This window comes from Bactrocera tryoni, unplaced genomic scaffold, assembly GCF_016617805.1.
Source record: "Bactrocera tryoni isolate S06 unplaced genomic scaffold, CSIRO_BtryS06_freeze2 scaffold_7, whole genome shotgun sequence".
Classification (NCBI taxonomy): Eukaryota; Metazoa; Arthropoda; class Insecta; order Diptera; family Tephritidae; genus Bactrocera; species Bactrocera tryoni.
In genome coordinates, this window is record NW_024396366.1 from 18,303,408 (window position 1) to 18,328,075 (window position 24,668).

Genomic DNA, 24,668 nt, shown 5'->3' on the forward strand with positions numbered 1-24,668 from the left:
AGGTACCGCTGGAAAACTCCCGAAAAGGCGCCAAAGCTTGAACATTTTGTCCTAATACATGACGACTGTCTCCCCTCTACAGAATGGCGGCTTGGTCGCATAGAGAAGCTACATACATCACGGCTCCGACGGCCATATAGGAGTAGTTGACCTCCGTACTCAAAACGGAACTCTAACGAGACCGCTTGTTAAACTATGCTTCTTACCAACCGCAGATAATAACGAAATGCACGTAAGAAACAATCGGTACAATAATACCGACGCGCAGAAATTGAAAAAATCCAACTGCAATTGCAACTAAACTCGACTTTTTTTCCATACAGGCAAATATGGATTCAGAAAACATTTCAACTCTAACGCCAACAGTGCGATCGGCCATCAGTGTGCCCCGTCCTGGGGTTGTCCCAACAGCGGCACCCCGTACAATCACCGCAACAGCACCGTCAACTGAAGCTCGTAATGGCACACGAGCACCTGTAACCACACCGTCACCACCAGCGGAGCCGCATCGCATACGATGCCCAATTTGTCGCCGCGCCCACCGACTGCAACACTGTAAACTCTTCAAGGGCATGTCACCCATATAACGCCAGCAGGTAGCACAGGCGCATTGGCATTGTCACAATTGTCGGTCGGCCTCCTGCCACTCGCAGATCGCAGCAAACCAGCCGTGTGGCACGACGGCGAAGACCAGCACCATCGGTGGCAACGTTGCAACAACTTCAGGGATTGCTAGGCTGAACATTCGTCTAAGGGGGCCGGGATGGCTAAATGAGTTAAGCTTCCCGCCCTCATACACCACTAAACCACACAACACACCACTCACAAAGCAACACTGGCACACTCACCACCATCGCCCTTTCTATCACGATCTATGAGCGATTCACACGGTGCACACGCTTCTTATCGGTGTGCAACCCAAATCATTTTGCCTCATCAGTTGCTCATTCAATTTAATTTCGAATTTTTTATATACTTACTTACTAGAGGACCCGTCCACGCTTCACTGTGGCTGAAAATACTACAACTACCATCTATGTATATGATTTCTATTAGTTGGATTATAACTATTAGTTAAGGAGATTTTGAATTTTTGTGAAGCAGATTGTGTTAGTTTACAAAAAAATGGATCATAATACATTTCGTATGTCAATGAAGCATTGCTTTTTTTGTGAAAATACTGTTGTATTTTGGCTCATGGAAATCCACCGATGAAAAGATATTTGCCAAGCTTAAAGAGGCGAAAGCTCTCTGCAAAGTGTGTGCCTCGCAAGTTCATAATCCAACAAACACAACGAATAACTGATTCTGAGAAGTGTTTGAGTGCTCTTTAATCGTAATAAAACCGAATTTTTGCGTCGGTGTTTGACAATAGAAACATAGCTCCATCATTTCCCACTGAAGTCTAATCGACAGTTATTCTAGTGGACTGCACATGATGAACCGGTTCTCAGGCGTGGAAAGACGAAAAAGTCCGCTGGAAAGGTTATGACATCAGTTTTACTGAGCCAGTTATAATCTATTTCACTGCGTATTTGGTTGCAGCTCTTTTCTACTATTCCAAATACTAAGCAATTGTATTATTTTTGAGGAAGAATCTGTTTAAAATTGTACGCATATATTCAAATGATTCCTACAAACATGAATTTTGAACAAATGCTTATGATTTGAAATATAAATTGTGTATTTATGAGTTTTATTAAATTTTGGTATAAAGAGGTAAAAGGTATCCTATGTCCTTACGCCGGTTCTAGGCTACCTCTCCACCAATTTTCAACCAAATCGGTTCAGCTGTTCTTGAGTTATAAATGGTGTAACTAACACAACTTTCTTTGATTTAATATATAATAAAACAGGAAAATAGTGTTTTACAGTTCATACTTAGGTTATGCTTAGGCACTGAAAATGGAAGGCTTAAGCAATGCTTAAATAACAGCTGATTTTTGTTTTGAATTTGCTTTGAATTTTCAGCGACATCTTTCGTAGCGTAGGGCAAGTGTCCGTTCGTTTGCACTCAATAACAGCTTATACTTTTCCTTCAGTTCCCATAGGTGCTCCGACTCGCTAATGATGAAATTTGGGGTTCTTTTGTTGTTTTCATCAATTTTTGATATAATTTTCCTCGCAAATTTATGTATTGTCTGTTATAATTTAAATATTTCAAACATATTTTTATGAATGACATTTGTAAAACACATGTTGCCCATAACGTTGCCATATATCATAATAAAATTTTATTGACTGTGAAACGCAAACGACTACTCAGTTTGCAACAATACTTAGCTAAGATTTTATTTAGGCACAACTTAAGTATGGACTGTGAAACCGGGCATTAGCCAGACAAAATTCTATACCTAAATGCAACTAAATGAATTTTTTTTTTGCATTTAGGAAATACATCCAGAAATCAACTCTGCGATTTCCTAAATTCTCTGAAATCTCCCAAATTCGAGGAAGATTTACTGGAAAAGAGTGGCAGCATTGCTTATTTGTATTTCTCGGATTGTATGTGATTTTTTCTTAAATTTAGAATATTGGAAGTCATAGATTCGTATAACTTTACCACAAATAATATAAACTTCAAACAACGCATTTTTATTTAATGTTTTTAGCAAGTGGCAGCTTTTGTTATGACAGCCTAAATCCATGAAAATTTAGAAAGAAATGTAGCGCCATCTACTGTAACATACCGCACTTACTCAATACCGCTGTTAGCGCCACCAACTGGTGGATAGCTCTTTGCTAATAATAAACAAATAATTTGCAATAAATAAATAATGCGACTATAAGGAGAGTTATAAACTATCCTATCTTTCAAGTTGGACCAAACTGCACACAGTGTTAAAAATTTCATTAAAATCGGTTCAGTAGTTTAGGAGTCCATCGAAAACAAACAACGTGACACGTGATTTTTATATATTAAGATATACCTATTAATACAACCTCCATTGGTATCCGACCAAGGAGCCCATCAATTTACGGTTTTTCCACACATGTACTGTTACTCCACTGGTATCCGACCAGGGAGATTTTGCTTTTAACATTTTACTTAAAATATTGTGAACGAATTAGTAAAACTTGTGTATATAAATACCTTAACGAATTAAAAAGCAATAATTTGGCTATAACAAAAAAAAACATTTTTTATTCCGGAGTGGGTGCTAAGGTGTAAGTGATAAATTATCTATCTACATACGTGAGTAAGTGGTAAAGTAACTGTAAATTTTACTTGACCAATCAGCCAAAAAAAGCCTAACGCCAAAGTAATGCTCTATATTTGGTGGGATCGGAAGAGCGGGCTGTATTATGAGCTTTAATGGGACAGAACAACTACTTGCGTTTAACTACCAGGTAATACCATCATGACAACGCTCGGCCTAATGGTGCAAAACCGATTGAAAGCTATTTCGAAAACAGTGGGTGTTAAGTTTTGCCACACCCGCCTTATGGCCCGACCTTCCCCTTCTGGCTACCATTTGTTCCGGTCGACGGAATACCGTTCATGAAAGGTGTACATCTGTTTGTTTCCGTCTGAGCTATGTCAACAGTGACCTGATACAATACTCTTTCATTTGTGAGAAAGCTGTAAAATTTTACTTTGCCACAATGATGCATCTGTTAAAAAAAATTAGCCTGGACGGTTTAAAAGCAACTTTGCGGAATTGAGGATTTCGACATTATATTTTGGTTCTTGGTACCCCAGCGGACTATATGACGCATATAAAACGTGTATACAAATTTTTTTTTCATATAAAGAAAATGTACTTTAAAAATTTTTAACAATTACGCGACTAACAACATGTGCTCGATTTATTACGACCATAAAATGTCAAAGGCGCAGATCGATTATTTTGATAATGAAATTGAATAATTTGCAAACGTTGTTCTTGCGTTTGTCTTTCCTCGATGAAGTTGCAAACATTAATGAATCATTACTGGTCATGACATACCATATTAGAAATGGCTGAAACGACCCTTATAGCTTTTCTTTTCTCGATGAAAATTTTGCCTCATTATATAGCAACATTTTGCAAGTGTTCCAAGACACCTTGCAAAAATGATCAACTTTTTAAATGAAAAAAGAACAAAAAAATGACAGCTACTAATGAGCTGATGCATTGTTTTCGTTTTCATAATTAGAACATACAGTACAATAAATTTTTAAACTGCAATTTACAAAAATAATGAAAATAAGCTCGACATGTAACACTACTTTTACTCCATTAGCCTGAGCAACCATTCAGAACGTCGTTTACGGATCCATTCAGCCTGGGTAAGGATTTTCTTTCAACGACTAACATCCTCATTTCCTTCTCTGTACATGGTGAAAATAAATCGACCAACTCATTTGCAACTTCCAATATTGATTTTAATAAAACTGACCAAGTCACTTTGTCCAAAAACTTGATTACAGTACTTTGCAACTTTAAAAAAAAATCACGGGGCAACTCTCACTCTTACGTTTTGAGAGGTTAGAAAATGTTGCACTATTGCCTGATTAGTAGACAACAATTTTTAGAAAAGAACAATCGAACCTGAAAACATGTTGAGGAAAAAACACATAATTTTGACAGCCCGAGCATAGAGTAGCATAAATGCAACATTTTTGTGAGAAAAGTAAACACTATTAGATATCATATCATCCCTATTAAAAAACCAGGTATAATTACGCTAATAATAATGTGTACTGTTTTCGACTTTCGTTGGAAAGCAAAAGACTTGCAGAAGAGCAAAAGGTTTGCGTAAATATTAAATTTCTCCTTTGCGCGCACTTAACACAGCCGTCGTATAGACAATTATATTTCGTCGCTGTTCTGTATAAGTTGCGAATATATACATACATATGTATTATCGGATAATTGTGTATCGTTTACGGCGGATTTGTGGTTAAGATTTTGTTTCCACTTTTCATTGTTTTTGTACTTTGTGTGTTGCAACAATGATTTCTGTTACCATTACATTTTTACGCACATTCAATTTAAGTATTGTTTGTAAAAAAAAAAACACATTAAAGTTGAAATACCTTCGATATTATTCGTTTTATGTATGTTGATGAGTTAGAAACGCTCGCAACAAAGTTGCTAAGGAGAGTATTATAGTTTTGTTCACATAACGGTTGTTTGTAAGTCCTAAAACTAAAAGAGTCAGATATAGGGTTATATATACCACAGTGATCAGGATGACGAGTAGAGTTGAAATCCGTCCGTCTGTCCGTCCGTCCGTCCGTCCGTGCAAGGTGTAACTTCAGTAAAAATTGAGATATCATGATGAAACTTGGTACACGAATTTCCTAGCTCCATAAGAAGGTTAAGATCGAAGACGTGCAAAATCGGCCCACTGCCACGCCCACAAAATTGCGAAAACCGAAAACTTATAAAGTATCGTAACTAAGCCATAAATAAAGATATTAAAGTGAAATTTGGCACAAAGGATCGCATTAGGGAGGGACATACTTGGACGTAATTTTTTTGGAAAAGTTGGCGTGGCCCCGCCTCCTACTAAGTTTTTTGTACATATCTCGGAAACTACTATAGCTATGTCAACCAAACTCTATAGAGTCGTTTCCTTCAGGCATTTCCATATACAGTTCAAAAATCGAAGAGATCGGATAATAACCACGCCCACCTCCCATATAAAGGTTATGTTGAAAATCACTAAAAGTGCGTTAACCGACTAAAGAAAAACGTCAGAAACACTAAATTTTACGGAAGAAATGACAGAAGGAAGCTGCACCCAGGCTTCTTTTTAAATTGAAAATAAGCGTGGCGTCCCCCACTTATGGACCAAAAACCATATTTCAGGAACTACTCAACCGATTTCAATGAAATTCGGTACATAATATTTTCTTAACACCCTGATGACATGTACGAAATATGGGTGAAATCGGTTCACAACCACGCCTTCTTCCAATATAACCCTATTTTGAATTCCATCTGATGCCTTCTCTGTATAATGTATAAGTATGTATACATTAGGAACCAATGATGATAGCGGAATAAAACTTTACACAAATACGGTATTTGAAAAATATGTAAATGACGGATAATGAAATCTCGATTATCACTTTATCATGCTAGAGTTAAAAATGTTCGGTGACACACGAACTTAGCCCTTCCTTACTTTTTTTTTTTTTTGAGTTAGAGATTTTTAGGAAATTTCAAGTTCATTGTTTGATAAATTTCTTACCAAGGTTAGTTAGTTCATTGAATCGTCACCAGCAGCACTTCGATTCGAAAGATAATTTCTTCTTGTGTTCGTATCACCTAAAACTAATCGAGATAGATATGGGATTATATAAACATAAATGATCAGGATGATAAGTTGAGTAGACAGACTGTCTGTTTGTCCGTCCGCCCGTCCACCTGTGCAAACTGTAACTTGAGTAAAATGTAAATATCTTGATGGTTGCGGGTTCCTTATTATAAAAAAAAAATAATGAGTTTGTAGATGTGCGTAAACTCACCACTGCCACGCCCACAGAACGCCATGAACCGAAAGCCATAAATAAGTACTTACTTAAGCTATAAAACTGTAATTTAAGATATAATACTATAAGAACTTTTATCGACAGCGTAAATATGGATGAAATCGGAAGTTAACCTCGCCTACTAACCCATATAGCGGTACAGTCAAAAAAACAAAATTAAAGCGCAAAAAATCCATAAATAAATACGCCAGAGACGTAGAGATGGTATGAGAGATCTTTATGGAAGCGGGATGAAAAGTGGACGATGGGTAAAAATGGGTGAATTTGGGTGAAATTTCACATCTCGGGACTACAATAACCGATTTCAACATAACTCTGTAAGTCACTCATTATTCCCGTCCTGCTATTTGGTGCAGAAGCATGGACGATGACAACATCTAATAAGCCGACGTTACGAGTTTTCGAGAGAAAGGTTCTGCGAAACACTTATGGTTCTTTGCACGTTGGCCACGTCGAATATGGAACGATGAGCTCTATGAGATATACGACGCTCTGAAAGTATTCGATGCAGTACCTGCCGAGGACTTGCACTCCTGCTCTCTGTGAGCACTCGTCAACAACGCGGAATAATGAAACTGTGGGACGGCATTTCAAACACCTTACGTACAGCTGGTACGACCAGGAGTGCCGTGCCGCAGCGGAGAGAAAACAGACTGCCTACCTCGTACCGCTACGATCGACCACAACACTTGCGGGATGGGATAGATACCGAGAGTTGGAGAGAGAAGCAAGACGCATTTGCAGACAGAAAAAGAAAAAAACCCAAATGAGTGAGTATGAACAGCTTGATAATCCGACCGACAGGTGTAATGCTCGAAAATTCTACGAAGAGATGCGGCGGCTAACAGAAAGCTTCAAGATCGGAGCATACTTTTGTAGAACCCCTATAGGCGATCTAGTGACCGATGCCCAGAGCATACTTAAATTAAGAAGGGAATACTTCTACATCCTGTTGAATGGCAGTGAACGTACAACGCCAGGAGAAGGCGAACCCGATTCCCCAATCGATTACGAATGAGCAGACGTTCCATTGCCCGACCATGAAGAAGTTCAAATAGCTGTTATCGGTCTCTAGAACAACAAAGCAGCGGGGGCGGATGGATTGTCGACCGAGCTATTCAAAAACCCTGGCGAAGAACTGTTAAGGAGCATGCATCAGCTTCTTTGTAAAATATGGTCGGATGAAAGCATGCCCAACGATTGGAATTTAAGTGCGCTCTGCCCCACCACAATCCACAAAACAGGGAGACTCCACAACCTGCGCCAACTACCGTGGGATAAGCCTCCTCAACATCGCGTATAAGGTTCTATCGAGCGTATTGTGTGAAAGATTAAAACCCACTGTTAACAAACTGATTGGACTTTATCAGTGTGGCTTTAGACCTGGAAAATCAACAACCGACCAGATATTCACCATGCGCCAAATCTTGGAAAAGACCCGTGAAAGGAGAATCGACACACACCACCTCTTCGTCGATTTCAAGGCTGCTTTCGACAGCACGGAAAGGAGCTGCCTTTATGCCGCGATGTCTGAATTTGGTATCCCCGCAAAACTAATAATGCTGTGTAAACTGACGTTGAGTAACACCAAAAGCTCCGTCAGGATCGGAAAGAACCTCTCCGAGCTGTTCTATACTAAACGGGGTTTCAGACAAGGCAACTCCTTATAGTTGGACTTCTTCAACCTGCTACTGGAGAAAATAATTCAAGCTTCTTAATCAAGCAGGTACAATATTTTATAAGAGTGTACAGCTGCTGAAGTATGCCGATTATATTGATTACATCGGTCGCAACACCCGCGCCGTTAATTCTGCTTTCTTCAGACTGGACAAGGAAGCAAAGCAAGTGGATCTGGCAGTGAACTAGGGCAAAACGAAAGATCTCCTGTCATAAAACAAACAGTCGTCGCACTCGCGACTTGGCTCTCACGTCACAGTTGACAGTCATAACTTTGAAGTCGTAGATTTTTTCGTCTATCTTGGAGCCAATGTAAACACCACCAACAATGTCAGCCTAGAAATCCATCGCAGGATAACTCTTGCCAACAGGTGCTACTTCGGATGGAGTAGGCAAATGAAAAATAAAGTCCTCTTTCGACGAACAAAAAAAACTATATAAGTCACTCATTATTATTCATGAGAAAAGTTCTGCGAAATATTTATGGTCCTTTGCGCGTTGGCCACAGCGAATATCGCATTCGATGAAACGATGAGCTGTATGAGATATATGACGACATTGACATAGTTCAGCGAATTAAAAGACAGCGGCTACGCTGGCTAGGTCATGTTGTTCGAATAAACGAAAACACTCCAGCTCTGAAAGTATTCGACGCAGTACCCGCCGGGGTAAGCAGAGGAAGAGGAAGACCTCCCCTCCGTTGGAAGGACAAAGTGGAGAAGGACCTGGCTTCGCTTGGAATATCCAATTGGCGCCACGTAGCGAAAAGAAGAAACGACTGGCGCGCTGTTGTTAACTCGGCTATAATCAAGTAAGTGGAGTCCACGCCAATAAAGAAGAAGATTTTAATTGGCCGAGATCGTTTCATTTTCTAAGAAACCCATGGTAAATTCTGAGTAGATAGAGGTTTCGTTAACTCTCTATAATCATCGGAGTCTGAAGTATTGATTTTACTTGTTTTACTATTTAGGTGCTTGATATTAAATATTTTGCTTCATTATTCGTAATATTATAATTTTTTTGGCATTCACAACTCGATACCAATAATTATGGTTGAGGTCGTGAGATTTTATTATCTGTTTGGTTTCTTTTATGGTTTTTAATGTAGCTGAGGAGATAGTTCAGCTTTCTCCTTTTTCCCGGCCTTTTTTTTCAAGATCACACCTGTTTCGCGGGCAAGCTCTTCCCCATGCGTTATATAAATTTGAGCATTTATGTCATCATTTGTAAGATTTAAATTTTATGTTTTTAAGCTCTGATTTTCGGCTTTTACAGTTTGTCTGTTATAATAGTAGCAAACTTCAAAACAACATTTTGTTGCAGTGAACAAAAAACAAACTTAAGTTAAAACAATAGAAATGAACAATAAGTACAACAAACAATCCAAAACAAACAAACATCAAAACAACTTTGAGCTTGAATACCTCAACAACCTTATCTTAAAACAAAGCAAATGTATAGAAGCAAGCAATATATTTGTATGTAAACAAACCTAAACAAATAATGCATATGTCGGGATTTGGTTCGTTGATGACTCTGTAGAGGATTTGCTTATGGATGTCTCCATATCACCTTACACTTTACTCAATAATTTTACTATACGAGCACAGCAAGTCCTGCTCCTATCAAGATCACTTCTTGAACTGATTCTGAGAGGACATAGCGCCTTATTATATACGCACCCCTTCATTGCTCTAAAACAGTGGTCGGCATGAGAGGATCTGTCACTGTGTTGGTGAGCACGAAAAAAAAGTAGCCCAGTGAGAAATTGGAATTAAAATTAAGCAAATTTTAAAATTAATTAAGAGTATAATGAAAATTAACAATTAACCGATAGGGGATATATTCCCTATTATCTTTAAAAGACTTGGAACATAAAAGGCATTGCATGGCACCAAAGCCATTTAGAATCATAAAATATTTCTCGCAGGACATATTTGGTTTTGCGCTATAGTCTTGCGTGATGTTAATTCGTTGCTGGCTCGACAATGACTGAACGATAGAGCGTAAGCGTACGTGTGAAGTTAGTTTGCAAAATTTTGCTATGAAATGTCGACCACTGCTCTAAAAGTAGCTAACGGTTCCTGAGTCTCATCACTCTGTTTGCAGAATACGATCAGCCTCAAAGTGTAAACACAATGGCTACGACAGACTGCAAACTACATCTCTCAAATATTAAAATACACACGTTCTTATTGGCAGTGTTATTTTCACAGCTGCACGACTACACGACTGCAGGCCGACAGTTGTCGTTCTCGCTAACTTCAATATCCTCTATTTTTGCCAACGACAGTACGACGACAGTAGAGTTGACAGTAGAGTGGAAGATAGAAAGAGGAGGTAGAGTGGTGATGCCACTAATATGTAAAATGTAAAATTATTCACGCTCTAACAAACTTGATGTTATTTTACAAATAAAAGCATAAAATAGCTATATTATAGCTCTATTATATCATTTGTAATAACAAGTGATAATTTAAAGCAAAAATATTTACCTATTACTTATTTTTTGCATAAAAAATTTCATTTTGAACAAAATATTAAAATTTCATTGAAGTGAAAGGAATTAGTATGGCCACAACGAAATTGTGTACATGCAAAATGGACAACTGCTTTGTTTTGTGTACATGCCGGCCATTGTGTTGTTGTTGCTTCTCAAAATGTACATGTAGTAAGATGAACAACGACGTTTTTAGTTCACTGTCGTGCCGCTGCAGTCTGTCGTAGCCATTGTGTTTACACTTTCACTCAGTAACAGTTTCTTTAGTCCTGTTATTATGCTTACTTGCGCATTTACATTCTATAGTACCGTAATATATGCCGCCAATGCGTCGCCTACTTTAAACGACACTGTGCCACATACAGTTACCTACAAAATATTAGCACTCAGACATACGCATATACACTGACATACAAAGTACAAGTACTACCGCTCCGACACATATAATATACTAGATCTGTTTCTAAACAAACTATTAACGAATTATTTTATTTAAGTAAATGCGCGTAAAACGGGGTAGCGAGATTCGGGATATTAATGTACATAAAACACTTAGATTTTATCATAAAGCTCTCACCCCTAGGACTTAGTTCAAAACAAAGACTAACTAGATAACAGCCAAAATGTAGTTCAAGACACTCACATAGACAATGAATTACTAATTATAACACACATTCGGTATAGCGCATCCATCCAAATTTCAATCAGTAGCCACTTATGTAGGTGAATGTAATATTTTAACAAATGTAAGCATAGTATTTCGCTGTTAACAAAACCCAATAAGCCATTACCTTTTTGTACCCCTTAAATAACCCTTAAATTCATGATATAAGTTATCGGGCACCGAAAAAAACGTATTTTAATTTTTTGTAAGGTCCGTATTATCTTCTTTATTCAAAAATTAAATTGCAACTAATTTTACATTTTATACTTAAATTAAAAACTAACGTTATTATACTTGTCCCGTATATTATAATTCTTGGGAATTGTAGCTTTAGCGGCTCGTGGCGGTTGTTACTTCCTGTTGACAAATATTAGCGTCAGGTTTATTACTTATGTATGTTAACTCGAATATTAGCATCAGCTATAATTTTTAATGTTACTTATGTTAACTTATACGCTACGTCAGGGTACATATTTACCTTAAATCATGCCTAATTCTAGAAAATTAATGTTTAACATAATTTACTCAAAGTCAATAAAAATTACTGTTATTTAAAAGTTACGGCAGTTTTCTAAGATTTATACTGATTTGACAGTCAGCTAAGGAAGTCGTTGGAAGTAAATTTTGGAAAATAATTTAAGTTATGTTCGGGACTTTGTTCGTAGACGATTCCATTTTTTAACACTCTACACTGTTATTTTACTAAAGCGCAGTAAGTTCTCTTGCTATCGATGTAATTTTTCGAACTGATACTGCGAGGACACAGCGCTTAATTATTGAGCACTCCTTTATTACTCTAAAAGTACCTAGCGGTTCTCTGTACTCGCAAAATACGATCAGACCTCACTCAGTAGCAGTTTCTCCATTCCTGTTATTATGCTTATTTGCGCATTTACAATCCAAAGTACTGTAATATATGCCGCCTATGCGTCGCCTACTTTAAATGACGCTCTGGCACATACAACTGCCTACGAAATATTAGCAGTTCGACATACGCATGTACACTGACATATACAACTTTGCTTCCGCCGTTTTCCAATAGATGTCTCTAGGGTTAAGCACTGGTCGATTAAATCGTTTTATATCGATCTTGGACATTTCCCTGCAAGGCGGAGGAAACAGATTGCACAAACACATTGAAACATTTTCAGCTGTTCACTAACACTGTTACATTTTCTGGAATTTTCAATTGAATGGGAGAAGTAAGATAGAGAAAAACTATCGACATTCTAAACATATTGTAATATTAACTTGCTAGAATAGGAGAGACGAATGCCCAATTTCTCAAGAAGAAGAAAACGAAAAGAGCAGTTCATTTGGATTTTAAAGAGGTAAGTTCGTTATTTCATAATTTGAAATTTTATAATTAATTTCATTTATATATATATATATGTTATTAATTTCTTTTATATAGAGTAAGCGAAAAAGCTTAACAAGGAGAAAAAGGTAAGCATTGTGAATTGAATGTCGTGTGTGTAATTAAAGTTTTTAATATAACAGAAATCATTTGGAGCATTTGGATACGTATAACAAAGACGCACCATTTAATTAGCCGCATCACCGGTGACTTGGAGGATGAGCATTACGTGGAGCTCGCTATTAGTTTAAGTAAACATTTGATTATTTTGATTTTATTATTAAATAAAGCGAAATAATAAAAAAAACTGAATTTTATTTAAAAGAATTGAATTTGCTAGAAGTAACAAATGGGTAACAAATAATCTTGTTACTGCTTATTCCTACTAACATGTGTATATATTATAGGTTACAGACTGCTAACCAAAATAATAACACTAACAGATATTCGGGTAACAAATACTTTTTGTTATCCATAACACATAGGTAAGCTATGCGCTAACAAAAGAATTTGTTACCCGTAACATACTGTGAAGAGATTTGCTAACAAATGTATGTATTCTGTTAGAACAAGGCAGCATGCGTTATTTACCAATGGTTAGAGCGGAGTAACCATTGAACATTAAATAGCTATGTGTTACTTTCTTCCCACTCTCTGAACAAAAGTAACAAATATTTTAACGAATGCAAAAGTGAACAATAACAAGTCGCTTACACGTTTACTAACAGCTACCCGTCTTGCAGGGTTGTGTCAACATTAACCCAACAACATATTTGTAGAGATCTGTTTGCATCCCAAACTTATTCTCAACTGAACATGTCACTTTTTGAGCCGAATTCTCGACATTTGCAGGAAATTTTGCTTTTCGTTTTTAATTCCACGAAAAGTGCGGCTGAGGACCCGTCCACGCTTTACTGATGCTGACACATATATAGATAATACTATTAGTCTACTACTACCATTTACATGATTTATATTAGGTATTAAAAAAATATAGAATTTTTGTAAAGCAACTTGTGTTAGTTTACAAAAAAATGGATCATAAAGCATTTCGTGTGTTAGTTAAGCATTGTTTTTTGAGGGAATAAGGGAAAACACTTTTGGACCGTTTTAATACAAGAAAGCCTTAAATTTACAAAAAACACGGCGGAAGCAAAGTTGTAAAATGAAATGTGAAAAATGATCATGTTTCTTATGTACCCTCTATAGTACTTCATGCATTTAAGTCAAATAAGAAATTGTATTTTGTCCAGCTATTTACTATTTTATATGTACTTTGTGAGTAGACATGGACGAATTTAGAATTGATGGAAAGAAGTATAACGCAAGTGGAAGTGAAAATATGCTATGTGATGATTGTGATGATGATGTGGAGGATGGGGTCGTATGTAGAAGTTCACGCAAGTGAGGAAAGTTCTCTGATCGCCATTCACTTGGGAGTGGCCAGAAACGATTCTTTTACATATGACTCAAGCAGCTCACTACTTCCGGTCTTTGACCAAGTATCCTCTGGGTAGCCTAAGAACATCCGTTCGAAGGTGAGCTAAAGTGAGAAGGCGAAACATCCCCTGCATAGGGTTGTGCGCTGGGTTTGAGACCTGCCACGTAAAAAGCCTACCCCAATGAAAAACGACAAACAGCCTCGGATGAGAAACCCCTCTTTTGATGACGACCATGGCAAACGAAATAAGGACAACGATATCAGGGCATGCACCAGGAATGTCCGGTCCCTTAACTGGGAAGGTGCCGCTGCCCAGCTGGTTGATGTCCTCGTGAAAATAAAGGCTGACATCACCGCCGTCCAAGAAATGCGATGGACGGGACAAGGACAGAGACGAGTAGGTCCTTGTGACATTTACTACAGTGGCCATATAAAGGAGCGCAAGTTTGGTGTGGGATTCGTGGTGGGAGAGAGACTCCGTCGCCGAGTACTATTATTCACTCCAATGAATGAACGTCTAGCCACAATCCGCATCAAAGCGAGGTTCTGCAACATATCGCTGATCTGCGCCCACGCTCCGACGGATGAGAAGGACGATGTGACCAAAGATGCCTTTTACGAGTGCTTGGAACGCACTTATGAGAGATGCCCCCGCCACGATGTCAAAATCGTGCTTGGCGACTTTAACGCCAGGGTGGGCAAAGAAGGTGTCTTTGGCACTACGGTCGGTAAATTCAGCCTTCACGAGGAAACATCCCCAAATGGGTTGAGGCTGATTGACTTCGCCGGGGCCAGAAATATTGTTATCTGTAGTACTAGAATCCAGAATAAGAAGATTCATCAAGCTACCTGGCTGTCTCCGGATCGGAAAACTATCTTCCAGATCGATCATGTTGTGATGGACGGAAGACACGTCTCCAGTGTTTTAGATGTGCGTGCGCTCCAAGGTCCTAACATCGACTCGGACCACTATCTTGTTGCGGCGAAGATTCGCACCCACCTCTGTGCAGCAAAAAACGCACGCCAACAAACACAAGGAAGGTTCGACGTCGAAAAGCTGCAATCACAACAGACCGCCGAACGATTTTCTACTCGGCTTGCGCTCCTGCTCTCTGAGAGCACTCGTCAACAACTCGGTATATAATAACTGTGGGAAGGCATTTCAAACTCCTTACGTACAGCTGCATCCGAAACCCTTGGTTTTCGGAAAGTGCAAAAGAAAAGCTGGTGCGACTAAGAGTGCCGTGTCGCAGAGGGGAGAAAAACGACCTCGCAACGTTACAACCGATCAAAACGTTCGGGATGGGATAGACACCATAAGTTGAAGAGGGAAGCGAGACGCATTTACAGACCAAAAAAGAGAGAGGTCGAAATACTTGAGTATGAAGAGCTTGACAAGCTTGATGACAGGGGAAAGCTCGAAAATAATAGGAGGTTTCAAGACGGGAGCGTACTCTTGTAGAATACCCAGGGGTGATCTAGTAACCGATGCCCACAGCATATTAAAATTATAGAGAGAACACTTCTCCAGCCTGCTCAATAGCACAGAAAATATATCGACAGGAGAAGGCAAACCCGATTTCCCAATTGATGACGATTGAGCAGACGTTCCATTACCCGACCATGAAGAAGTTCAAATAGCAATTACAACAAAGCGGCGGAGTTCGCCTAATTTCCGACCAAGATGGAGCATGCATCAGCTTCTTTGTAAAATATGGTCGGACGATGGCATGAACAACGATTAGAATATAATTTAATGGGATAAGTCTCCTAAACATCACTTATAAGGTTCTATCGAGCGAATTGTGTCAAAGATTAAAGCCCACTGTCAACGAACTGATTGGACCTTATCAGTGTGGCTTTAGGCCTGAAAATCAACAACCGACCAGATATTCACTAAGCGCCAAATCTTGGAAAAGACCCGTGAAAGGAGAATCGACACACACCACCTCTTCGTCGATTTCAAAGCTGCTTTCGACAGCACGAAAAGGAACTGCCTTTATGCCGCGATGTCTGAATTTGGTATCCCCGCAAAACTAATACGGCTGTGTAAACTGACATTGAGCAACACGAAGAGCTCCGTCAGAATCGGGAAGGACCTCTCCGAGCCGTTCGATACCAAACGAGGTTTCAGACAAGGCGATTCCCTATCGTGTGACTTTTTCAACCTGCTTCTGGAGAAAATAGTTCGAGCTGCAGAACTTAGTAGAGAAGGTACCATCTTTTATAAGAGTGTACAGCTACTGGCGTATGCTGATGATATTGATATCATCGGCCTTAACACCCGCGCCGTTAGTTCTGCTTTCTCCAGACTAGACAAGGAAGCAAAACAAATGGGTCTGGCAGTGAACGAGGGCAAGACGAAATATCTCCTGTCATCAAACAAACAGTCGTCGCACTCGCGACTTGGCACTCACGTCACTGTTGACAGTCATAACTTCGAAGTTGTAGATAATTTCGTCATTTTAGGAACCAGCGTAAGCACCACCAACAATGTCAGCCTAGAAATCCAACGCAGAATAACTCTTGCCAACAGGTGCTACTTCGGACTGAGTAGGCAATTGAAAAGCAAAGTCCTCTCTCGACGAACAAAAACCAAAATCTATAAGTCGCTCATAATTCCCGTCCTTCTATATGGTGCAGAGTCTTGGACGATGTCAACAACGGATGAGTCAACGTTGCGAGTTTTCGAGAGGAAAGTTCTGCGAAAGATTTATGGTTCTTTGGGCGTTAGCCACGGCGAATACCGCATTCGATGGAACGATGAGCTGTACGAGATATACGACGACATCGACATAGTTCAGCGAATTAAAAGACAGCGGCTACGCTGGCTAGGTCATGTTGTCCAGATGGACGAAAAGACTCCAGCTCTGAAAGTATTCGACGCAGTACCCGCCGGGGGAAGCAGAGGAAAAGGAAGACCTCCACTGACTTCGCTTAGAATATCCAATTGGCGCCACGTAGCGAAAAGAAGAAACGACTGGCGCGCTGTTGTTAAATCGGCTATAATCGTGTAAGCGGTGTCTACGCCAATTAAGAAAAAGAAGACATGTTTTCATGATCTTAAATATTACAAAATTTTTAACTTATCTTATTTAAGAGAACCAACATATTCTATTTTGAACACAATGTTTTACGTTTAATTTAAGTTTAAATTCGTAAATTTGTAATTTAATTAAACTTAGTTGTGCTGGTAACCCTTCTCTTTATGTGCTTATACGCTGTGCATAACACCTTTCCAATTGGAAAATAACCGTAGGTTCATGTCGCTGCTAAATTTTACATGTTGATACATGTTGAGAGAGCAGCATATTTATGCAAAACCAGGTCATTATTAAATGGTTTTTTATTATACCTATATGAAATAAATGCATACATGCATCTCCTAAATAGAATTAGTTATTCCTGCATACACACCACCTGTGGCCATCGAATGGCATCCAAATAGAGTATTGTAGTAACTACCTGCCGCATACAACACTTCGCTGTTGGTATTTAATTTTGTTAAGCGTTCAGTGTTGTCGGTGTTGTGTTTGTGACAGCTGAAAATTATAAACTTTTAATTTAATTTAATTTAATTTAATGTGAATGAATTTCACTGTTCTCTGATTTTGTAGATTATATATCTGGCTGTACGAGGTGTGTTCAAAAAGTATCGCGAATTTTGTGTTTTTTCAAAAATTATTTATTTATTCATGAATATCTATTTTATCCCCTTATCCCATGATCCCATCTTCTTCAGCTCCTCCTTCGATGCCGGCTTTATCTCGTCAAGAGAAGCGTAACGTCGTCCTTTCATGGGCCTCTTCAGTATAGGGAACAATAAAAAGTCACAGAGGGCCAGATCTGGGGAATACGGTGGCTGCGGCATCATTAGTGTGTTGTTTTTGGACAAAAAGTCGCGCACAAGCAACGATGTTTGAGCAGGGGCGTTATCGTGGTGCAAAAGCCAATTTTTGTTCTTCCACAAATCCGGGCGTTTCTGGCGTATTGCTTAGCGCAAATTGCGTATAACTTGCCAATCGATATGTTTAGGTCCTCAGCAACTTCTCTAACGGTGATTCGACGATTGGCCAATACCATTTTCTCCACTTCATTAATTTTTTCGTCTCTTGTTGAAGTGTTTGGGCGTCCGGCACGCTCTTCGTCGTTCACATCTTCTCGGCCTTCTGAGAACATTTCGTACCACCGATAAACGTTGCTTCGGTCCAAGGTAGCTTCTCCGTATGCCACAATCAACATTCGGAATGCATCCGCGCACTTAATTTCGTTTTTCACACAAAATTTGATACAGGTTCTTTGATCCATTTTTTTGAATAGGTAAAAATCGAAGACGATCCAAAACACGCGCAAATAACTGCTGTTGCTAACATTACCTGATTAGAATGCATTTCATGTGGAGAGGTTTTTTGTTTGGGGATGAGATTCAGCAGCAAAAGAAGGATACTGGTGCATTAACATATGGTGTGATCGATTGCACATACAACATCGATCCGCTCTGCACTTGGCGACCGTATGTCCCTTATGCAAATAATTTATGCATAATGGCACCGATTGGACAAAGTCAAATCTCTGTTGCACAGAGAGAGTTTTAAAAGTAGGGCTAGCAGTTATGTAGTGGTCCTTTGTTTTACACTGCTGAAAAATAGGCTGATTTGTATTTGCAGCTACTAACGCCTATTTGGTCCTATTCGATTTGGTTCCTGGCATATGACTCTTGCTGATTGCAGCTCCGGGCTTCGTCCTCGAACATAACGCTCCTCCCGCTGATAACTGCTGAAATCTTCTATTCAGGATGGCTTCACAGTCCTTCCAGAATGGTAGCTTGTCGTAATCCAGCTGTTCTTCCCACTTTGATCGGGTGGCAGGGTCAACTTTTGTCATGACTATGTCATCGGCAGCCCATTGCGAGCACTGATCGATGACGTGCCGATGGCTTTTAGATAGTTAGCAACTCAAAAAGTTTCGAAATTGTATTGAAGAATATCAAACATTTATTATCGTAAACCTTTTTGAGATTTGCCAACGCCTTCGGATGTTGAAACGCTTTTACCGTGTCCAGAGCCTTACCAGATAGAGAATCAACAGAATTTCAAAATCTGGCATATTTGGATAATTATGAACCAAACTCTCAACCAAACTCATGAAGTTTTTAAACTCCGAATATTCCCACTTGCATTTCGGCAGATTCATTTTTGGGAGCCTTGAGCTGTGAGATGTTACGAATGATTTGTCCGCAAGAGACGTTCTCCTTTATGCTAATATTGTTTTAGTTATAAAACTTGTTTCTATAATTTTGTCCTTTAACCCCCCTTGGTCCATGTCGTCTTCTTAAATCTCTTCATCATTTCGAGTCGATATTCCAATTCAGTTGGATCTAACGACATGTTTTTTTCCAGAAGGCCAGCCTTTATACGCAAAATGCCTTTTTGCTTCACCGTTCTTTAATGCTTTAATGATTTTAAGTCGATCAGTTCCTTACTTGGAGAGAGGTTTGCGGTAGCTGGCTTGGGCTTGCCCTTTTTACTTGTTTAAATTAAAATTCAGAAAATGGGCGATAATGGTTGGCAACAGATATATTAGGAATTGATTACGAAAACGAAAAAAATGTAACGACTCACAATTATTCTATTCCATATCTGGGGACCCGACCAAACCGATTTCCACAAAATTTGGAACATGGCATTCCTTTTATATTGTCAAGTTGTGAAAATGAGCGAAATCGGACGATAACTACGTCTACTTCCCATATAGCGCAATTTTAAATAACAGTTGATTCGTTCAGTTTCAGTACACAAATCCAGAAGCAATTAATATAACGGAACAATACTTTGACGAATAATGCCTTTAGTGTATGCCACCTTATGATCGAAAACTCAAATTCAAATCCAACAAAGACTGTTCAAGCTGATAGTTACCGATTATTTGGACCCCAATAACTCTAGTTGACTTTTGTTCGAAAATATCGGTCATTGTTTGAGGTATACAATTGAAATTCAAGTATAGTACTTCTCTGACAATGGTATATACATATATACATACATATATGTCAAAAATGGGTCGAATCGGAACAATACTTACCTTAGCCCCCATATAGCTAATATAATGTTAATCGAATTTCAAAGTGACTTTGAACGGTATATATCGGCGAATATGTGAGTTATCCCAGTGGAACTTGGAAAAAGTACTTCTATATTTCATTAGTTTTGAAAGTACTTATTGGCTATGGAAGATGAAAGTGATTACTTCGTAAATTGATGGTATGCCAATGAAGAAATGGTTTATAAATTTAATTCAACCTCGCTACTAAGCCGCTTACGATTTCAGCAAATTGTATGCTTGTACAAATTTCTGTTGTTGTATTCTAGCAGATCATGTTGAATTTTATTTAAATTTCACTTGAAAAAATAAAACTCATTACCAACCACAATGCGATTTCAGCAAATTGTATGCTTGTACAAATTTCTGTTGTTGTATTTGATATGTTGAATTTTTTTTTTTCAAGAAGTAACGGCATTTTTTGGTAAACGTTCTCGTCCATGAAGTTATTTGTCACTTTAAAGAAGAATTTTGTTTGTGGGTGTTGCAAATAAATTAAGCAATAAATATAAAGTGCATAGAAATAAAAGTGGAGATACACATATATACATATATAGTTATCAAGGTAAGTACTAACATCAAATTTTATTAATCATTAAATTTTATTAAATATGTTATATACATGTACATAAATATCGTACATACTAATAATATTATCAGATATAAAAAGATTAGCAGCTGCGCATTTAGCTAGAATGCAACTACAAAATGTGCAAGCAGAATCTAGAAGCAATGATATATTTATGGAAAACATTTCCAATGAAAACGAAATATTTATGAAAGACATTTCCAATGAAATTGATGATAGTAAGTTAAACTCAACATAAATATTCGTTTTTTTTAATTACCACGTGTTTGTTGTTTTCTAGATAATCCATGTTCATCTAACTTAAAAAAAAAATGATTTAAAATATAAACTGAAAAAGTGGTACTTTGAGTACAGCCCAAGTAGAAATTCAGTAAACTCATTATTATCAATTTTGCAAGATAAAGGCTTGGATGTCCCTTTGTCGTTACATGGTCTAATAGGACAAAACGAAAAAATTATTGTAAAAAGCGTTCATCCTGGCGAATATTTCCATATAGGCATTAGCTATCGTTTACAAAAAATTTCTGATAGGATTAAAAACATGTCTGAAATAGTGATAGATATAGGCATTGATGGTCTTCCTTTATTTAAAAGTTCCAAAAGGTCGCTATGGCCAATATTAGGCTCTATAGAAAATATGCAAGAAAAATATGTATTTTTAATAGGATGATTTAAAAAAATAATGCGAGAAGGAGTTCTCATCAATAAGCAACCTATAGCTGTAAAGATAATAGCATTTATTTGTGACGCCCCTGCAAGAGCTTATGTTACAGGGGTTGTAGGTCATTATGGTTGCCACAAATGCACCTAGAAAAAGAATACAATTGAACATGTTGTGGTTTATAGCACAAAAAGGTGCGATGAAAGGACGGATTTAGATTTTAAAAATCGTGTGCACCCAGAACATCATAATAACATGTTTAAAAATATTCCTTCAGAGCTCGAAAAGCTTGGAATAAAAATGGTATCGCAGTTTCCTCTAGATCCCATGCATTTATTGGATCTAGGAGTAACAAAAAAAAATGCTGATATGCATTATAAACCGTAAAACAAATAATTTCAAATTGCAAAAAAAAGATAAAGAACTGATTTCAAAACGGTTACTTGCTTTAGATACTTTTATGCCAAAAGAATTTTCAAGAAAACCAAGAAGCCTCGATGAATTAAAATTCTGGAAGGCAACTGAGTTTAGGCAGTTTATTTTGTATACTGGCCCTATTGTTTTGAAAGGCATTATTAGTGATAAGCTTTACAATCATTTTTTAATTTTGCGCCTATCGTTTGTTATGTTCTAAAAAAAGCTATTTTGATAACTTGGATGTAAGCGACCAGCTATTAAAGAAATTTGTAATTCTGTTCCCCAGCTCTACTCTGAGATGGCAGTTACTTATAATGTACATAATTTGCTGCATTTACCGCAGTGCATAAGAGAAATAGGGTTTATCATGGACTTTACTGCATACAAGTTTGAGAATTTCATGCAAGACATAAAAAACAAAATTAAATGCCCAACAAGAGTTCTTCAACAGCTTAATAATTTATATGTAAATGAAGTAGTAGTGTCATCAAAAATTCCAGTGGTTGGTTTTAAAACAAATCGGGAGAAATAATTTCATTTGAAAGCCATTTTTTTTTATCAACAATTCAATAATTACTGCTGTATAACTCCTTGCATTCCCTTCAAAATTAAGGAATTTAAGCAAATCGATGATGAGAAATATATTGTGGGCAATAGAGTTTTGAACTTTGATAATTTTTTCACGCAACCAGTCCAATCTTTGTCAGCATTAGGAATAGTAATAGCGAGTAAAGATATATGTTCTGATTTAGAAATATTCAAAATAAGTGATATAAATTATAAATATACAGCTTTGCCTTATGGAGAACAAATCGTCATGATGCCCATTCTTCATAACGTCATCTGGTAATATTTTTATAAATTTTAGATATCTAAAAATTTTATATATTTTAAATGAAAATTGTTACACTTATGTTTAATTGCAGATGTCTTTATTTAAGTCGCTAAAAACACTAAATTAGAAGGTAATGTCAATAACAAAGTTCATAATTTCAATGTTTTTAATCAAAATGTTTGTGCTTATTAGAAAAACTTGATATCATTATAGCCAACCAAAACATCATAAAGAGACAACAAGCAGAAACGTTGGCGATGTTTAAGCAGCTATTTGAAAAAGATGTAGGCTCCTATGGAACGAGAAGTGTGTTCCCGTTGTCCAACTTGGAAGCATTAAAAAAACTGAATGCAGATATAGTGGCAGGTTCCAGTGCAGACTATGTAAGTTGTATATATAATCCCTTAAGTTTCACTATTTGACTAATAAAAATTATATCTATTTTTCTATAGATAAAAATCATTAAAAATATAATAGCCAAAACGGGGATTATTAAATCTATTGAGGGTATTTTCGAAAGGAGTCTTATTGTTCAGTTGAACTACGATGGCATTCATTCCAAATACTCCTTAAAGGAATGCAAGGTGTTAATCGACTGCTTGTTTGGTAAATAATTTTAGAAGGGAAAAATATTTACATATTTTCTAAAATTTTTTATGATTTCAGAGGCATTAATGAAAGAAGGATATTCCCATGGCGAGTTTGTTAAAGACTTGCGACAAGCTTTAAAACTGGTGAAAAATCGTCATTTCAAAACAAACTCCATATTAAAATCTAAAAAATAAAATATTTAAATAAAATTAATGGTGTCCACTGTTTCTGCTATTGGTAGGTTTATAGTAAGTAGTTACTAGTATGTAATAGAAAAAATAGTTTGGAGGAAAGTACTTCAAAGTATACGAAATACTGGGTTTATAGTAAGTAGTTACTAGTAATGGAAAAAATAGTTTGGAGGAAAGTACTTCGAAGTATACGAAATACTGGGTTTATAGTAAGTAGTTACCGAATTAATAAATTATTGGTGTGGGGAAAGTACTTCGAAGCACACGAAATATTAGGTTTATGTAACTACCTACTGAATTAATCAAAATTAGGTGTGGGGAAAGTACTTTCCGTCATATGAATTCGTAAGCGAAGTGGAGGTCCTTCGCTCCAATGACATTGATCAGAAAAACGAAATTAGATAGTATTATTGTAGGAAAGTACCTCTACTTATTTTTTCAGTAGGAAGTATCCAATTCTTTCCTACTTCCAAGTCCCACTGGGATATAACAGTATTTCTCTGTGCCTAAAATGGATAAATTTGAGCGAAAACTTGGCCAAGTCCCTATATAACTAATATCAGGATTTTCGAACATCCGGATGAGTTTGCTCTATATGATTAGTTTATTAGTACGTGACATGATAATAGTACTACATATGTATGTGGTATTGGGAAAAATAGATAAAATCTGGTCGTTACTACACCAACTTCCATATACTACATATAATGGATATCGTTTTTCTAACAAACCTTATGTGGCTGTCAGTATAGGAGTAATATATGTATGTATAGTATACATATGTATGTATATATAAAACTGCTTATACTGCGATCCTCAGGTTGACGATTTACACCATAAAGTATTTCCCTGGCTTTGGTTCTTGTAAGTTGCAAGAGTATAAAATGTTTGGTTGCGCCCTTCCTTACTTATTTTATATTTGATTTGTTGAGTGCATGCGTATTGCATATAAATGCATACGTGTCTCATGTAAATAGATGCGTGACGCTGTTCTATGGTCCAGCAAAACTAGCGATACCGAACCCCCTACACATTTACACAATTTTAACATATTACTAACACACCCTCACAAATAATATAAACGCGTAAAGAGTCAATAGGCTGTGTCTTTTATTTTTTTTATATTATAAGCTCTTCACACAACAGCTTTTCGGAAGAA

The 24,668-nt window shown here is 37.4% G+C and overlaps 1 protein-coding gene across 1 annotated transcript; it reads left to right on the forward strand.

The window, feature by feature from the left end:
• Window positions 1–226: 226 nt before the first annotated feature.
• LOC120781824 lies at window positions 227–23,512 on the forward strand. Its single transcript, XM_040114044.1, has 6 exons — window positions 227–232; window positions 324–555; window positions 22,834–22,857; window positions 22,920–23,110; window positions 23,180–23,333; window positions 23,394–23,512. Exons 1-6 carry the CDS (start codon window positions 227–229, stop codon window positions 23,510–23,512), a joined length of 726 nt encoding a protein of 241 aa, XP_039969978.1.
• Window positions 23,513–24,668: the final 1,156 nt, after the last annotated feature.

Coding starts and splice junctions, on each gene's coding strand:
- LOC120781824 (XM_040114044.1), top strand. Junction 23,111..23,179: donor CAGGTTCCAGTGCAGACTAT/GTAAGTTGTATA, acceptor ATTTTTCTATAG/ATAAAAATCATTAAAAATAT. Junction 23,334..23,393: donor GTTAATCGACTGCTTGTTTG/GTAAATAATTTT, acceptor TTATGATTTCAG/AGGCATTAATGAAAGAAGGA.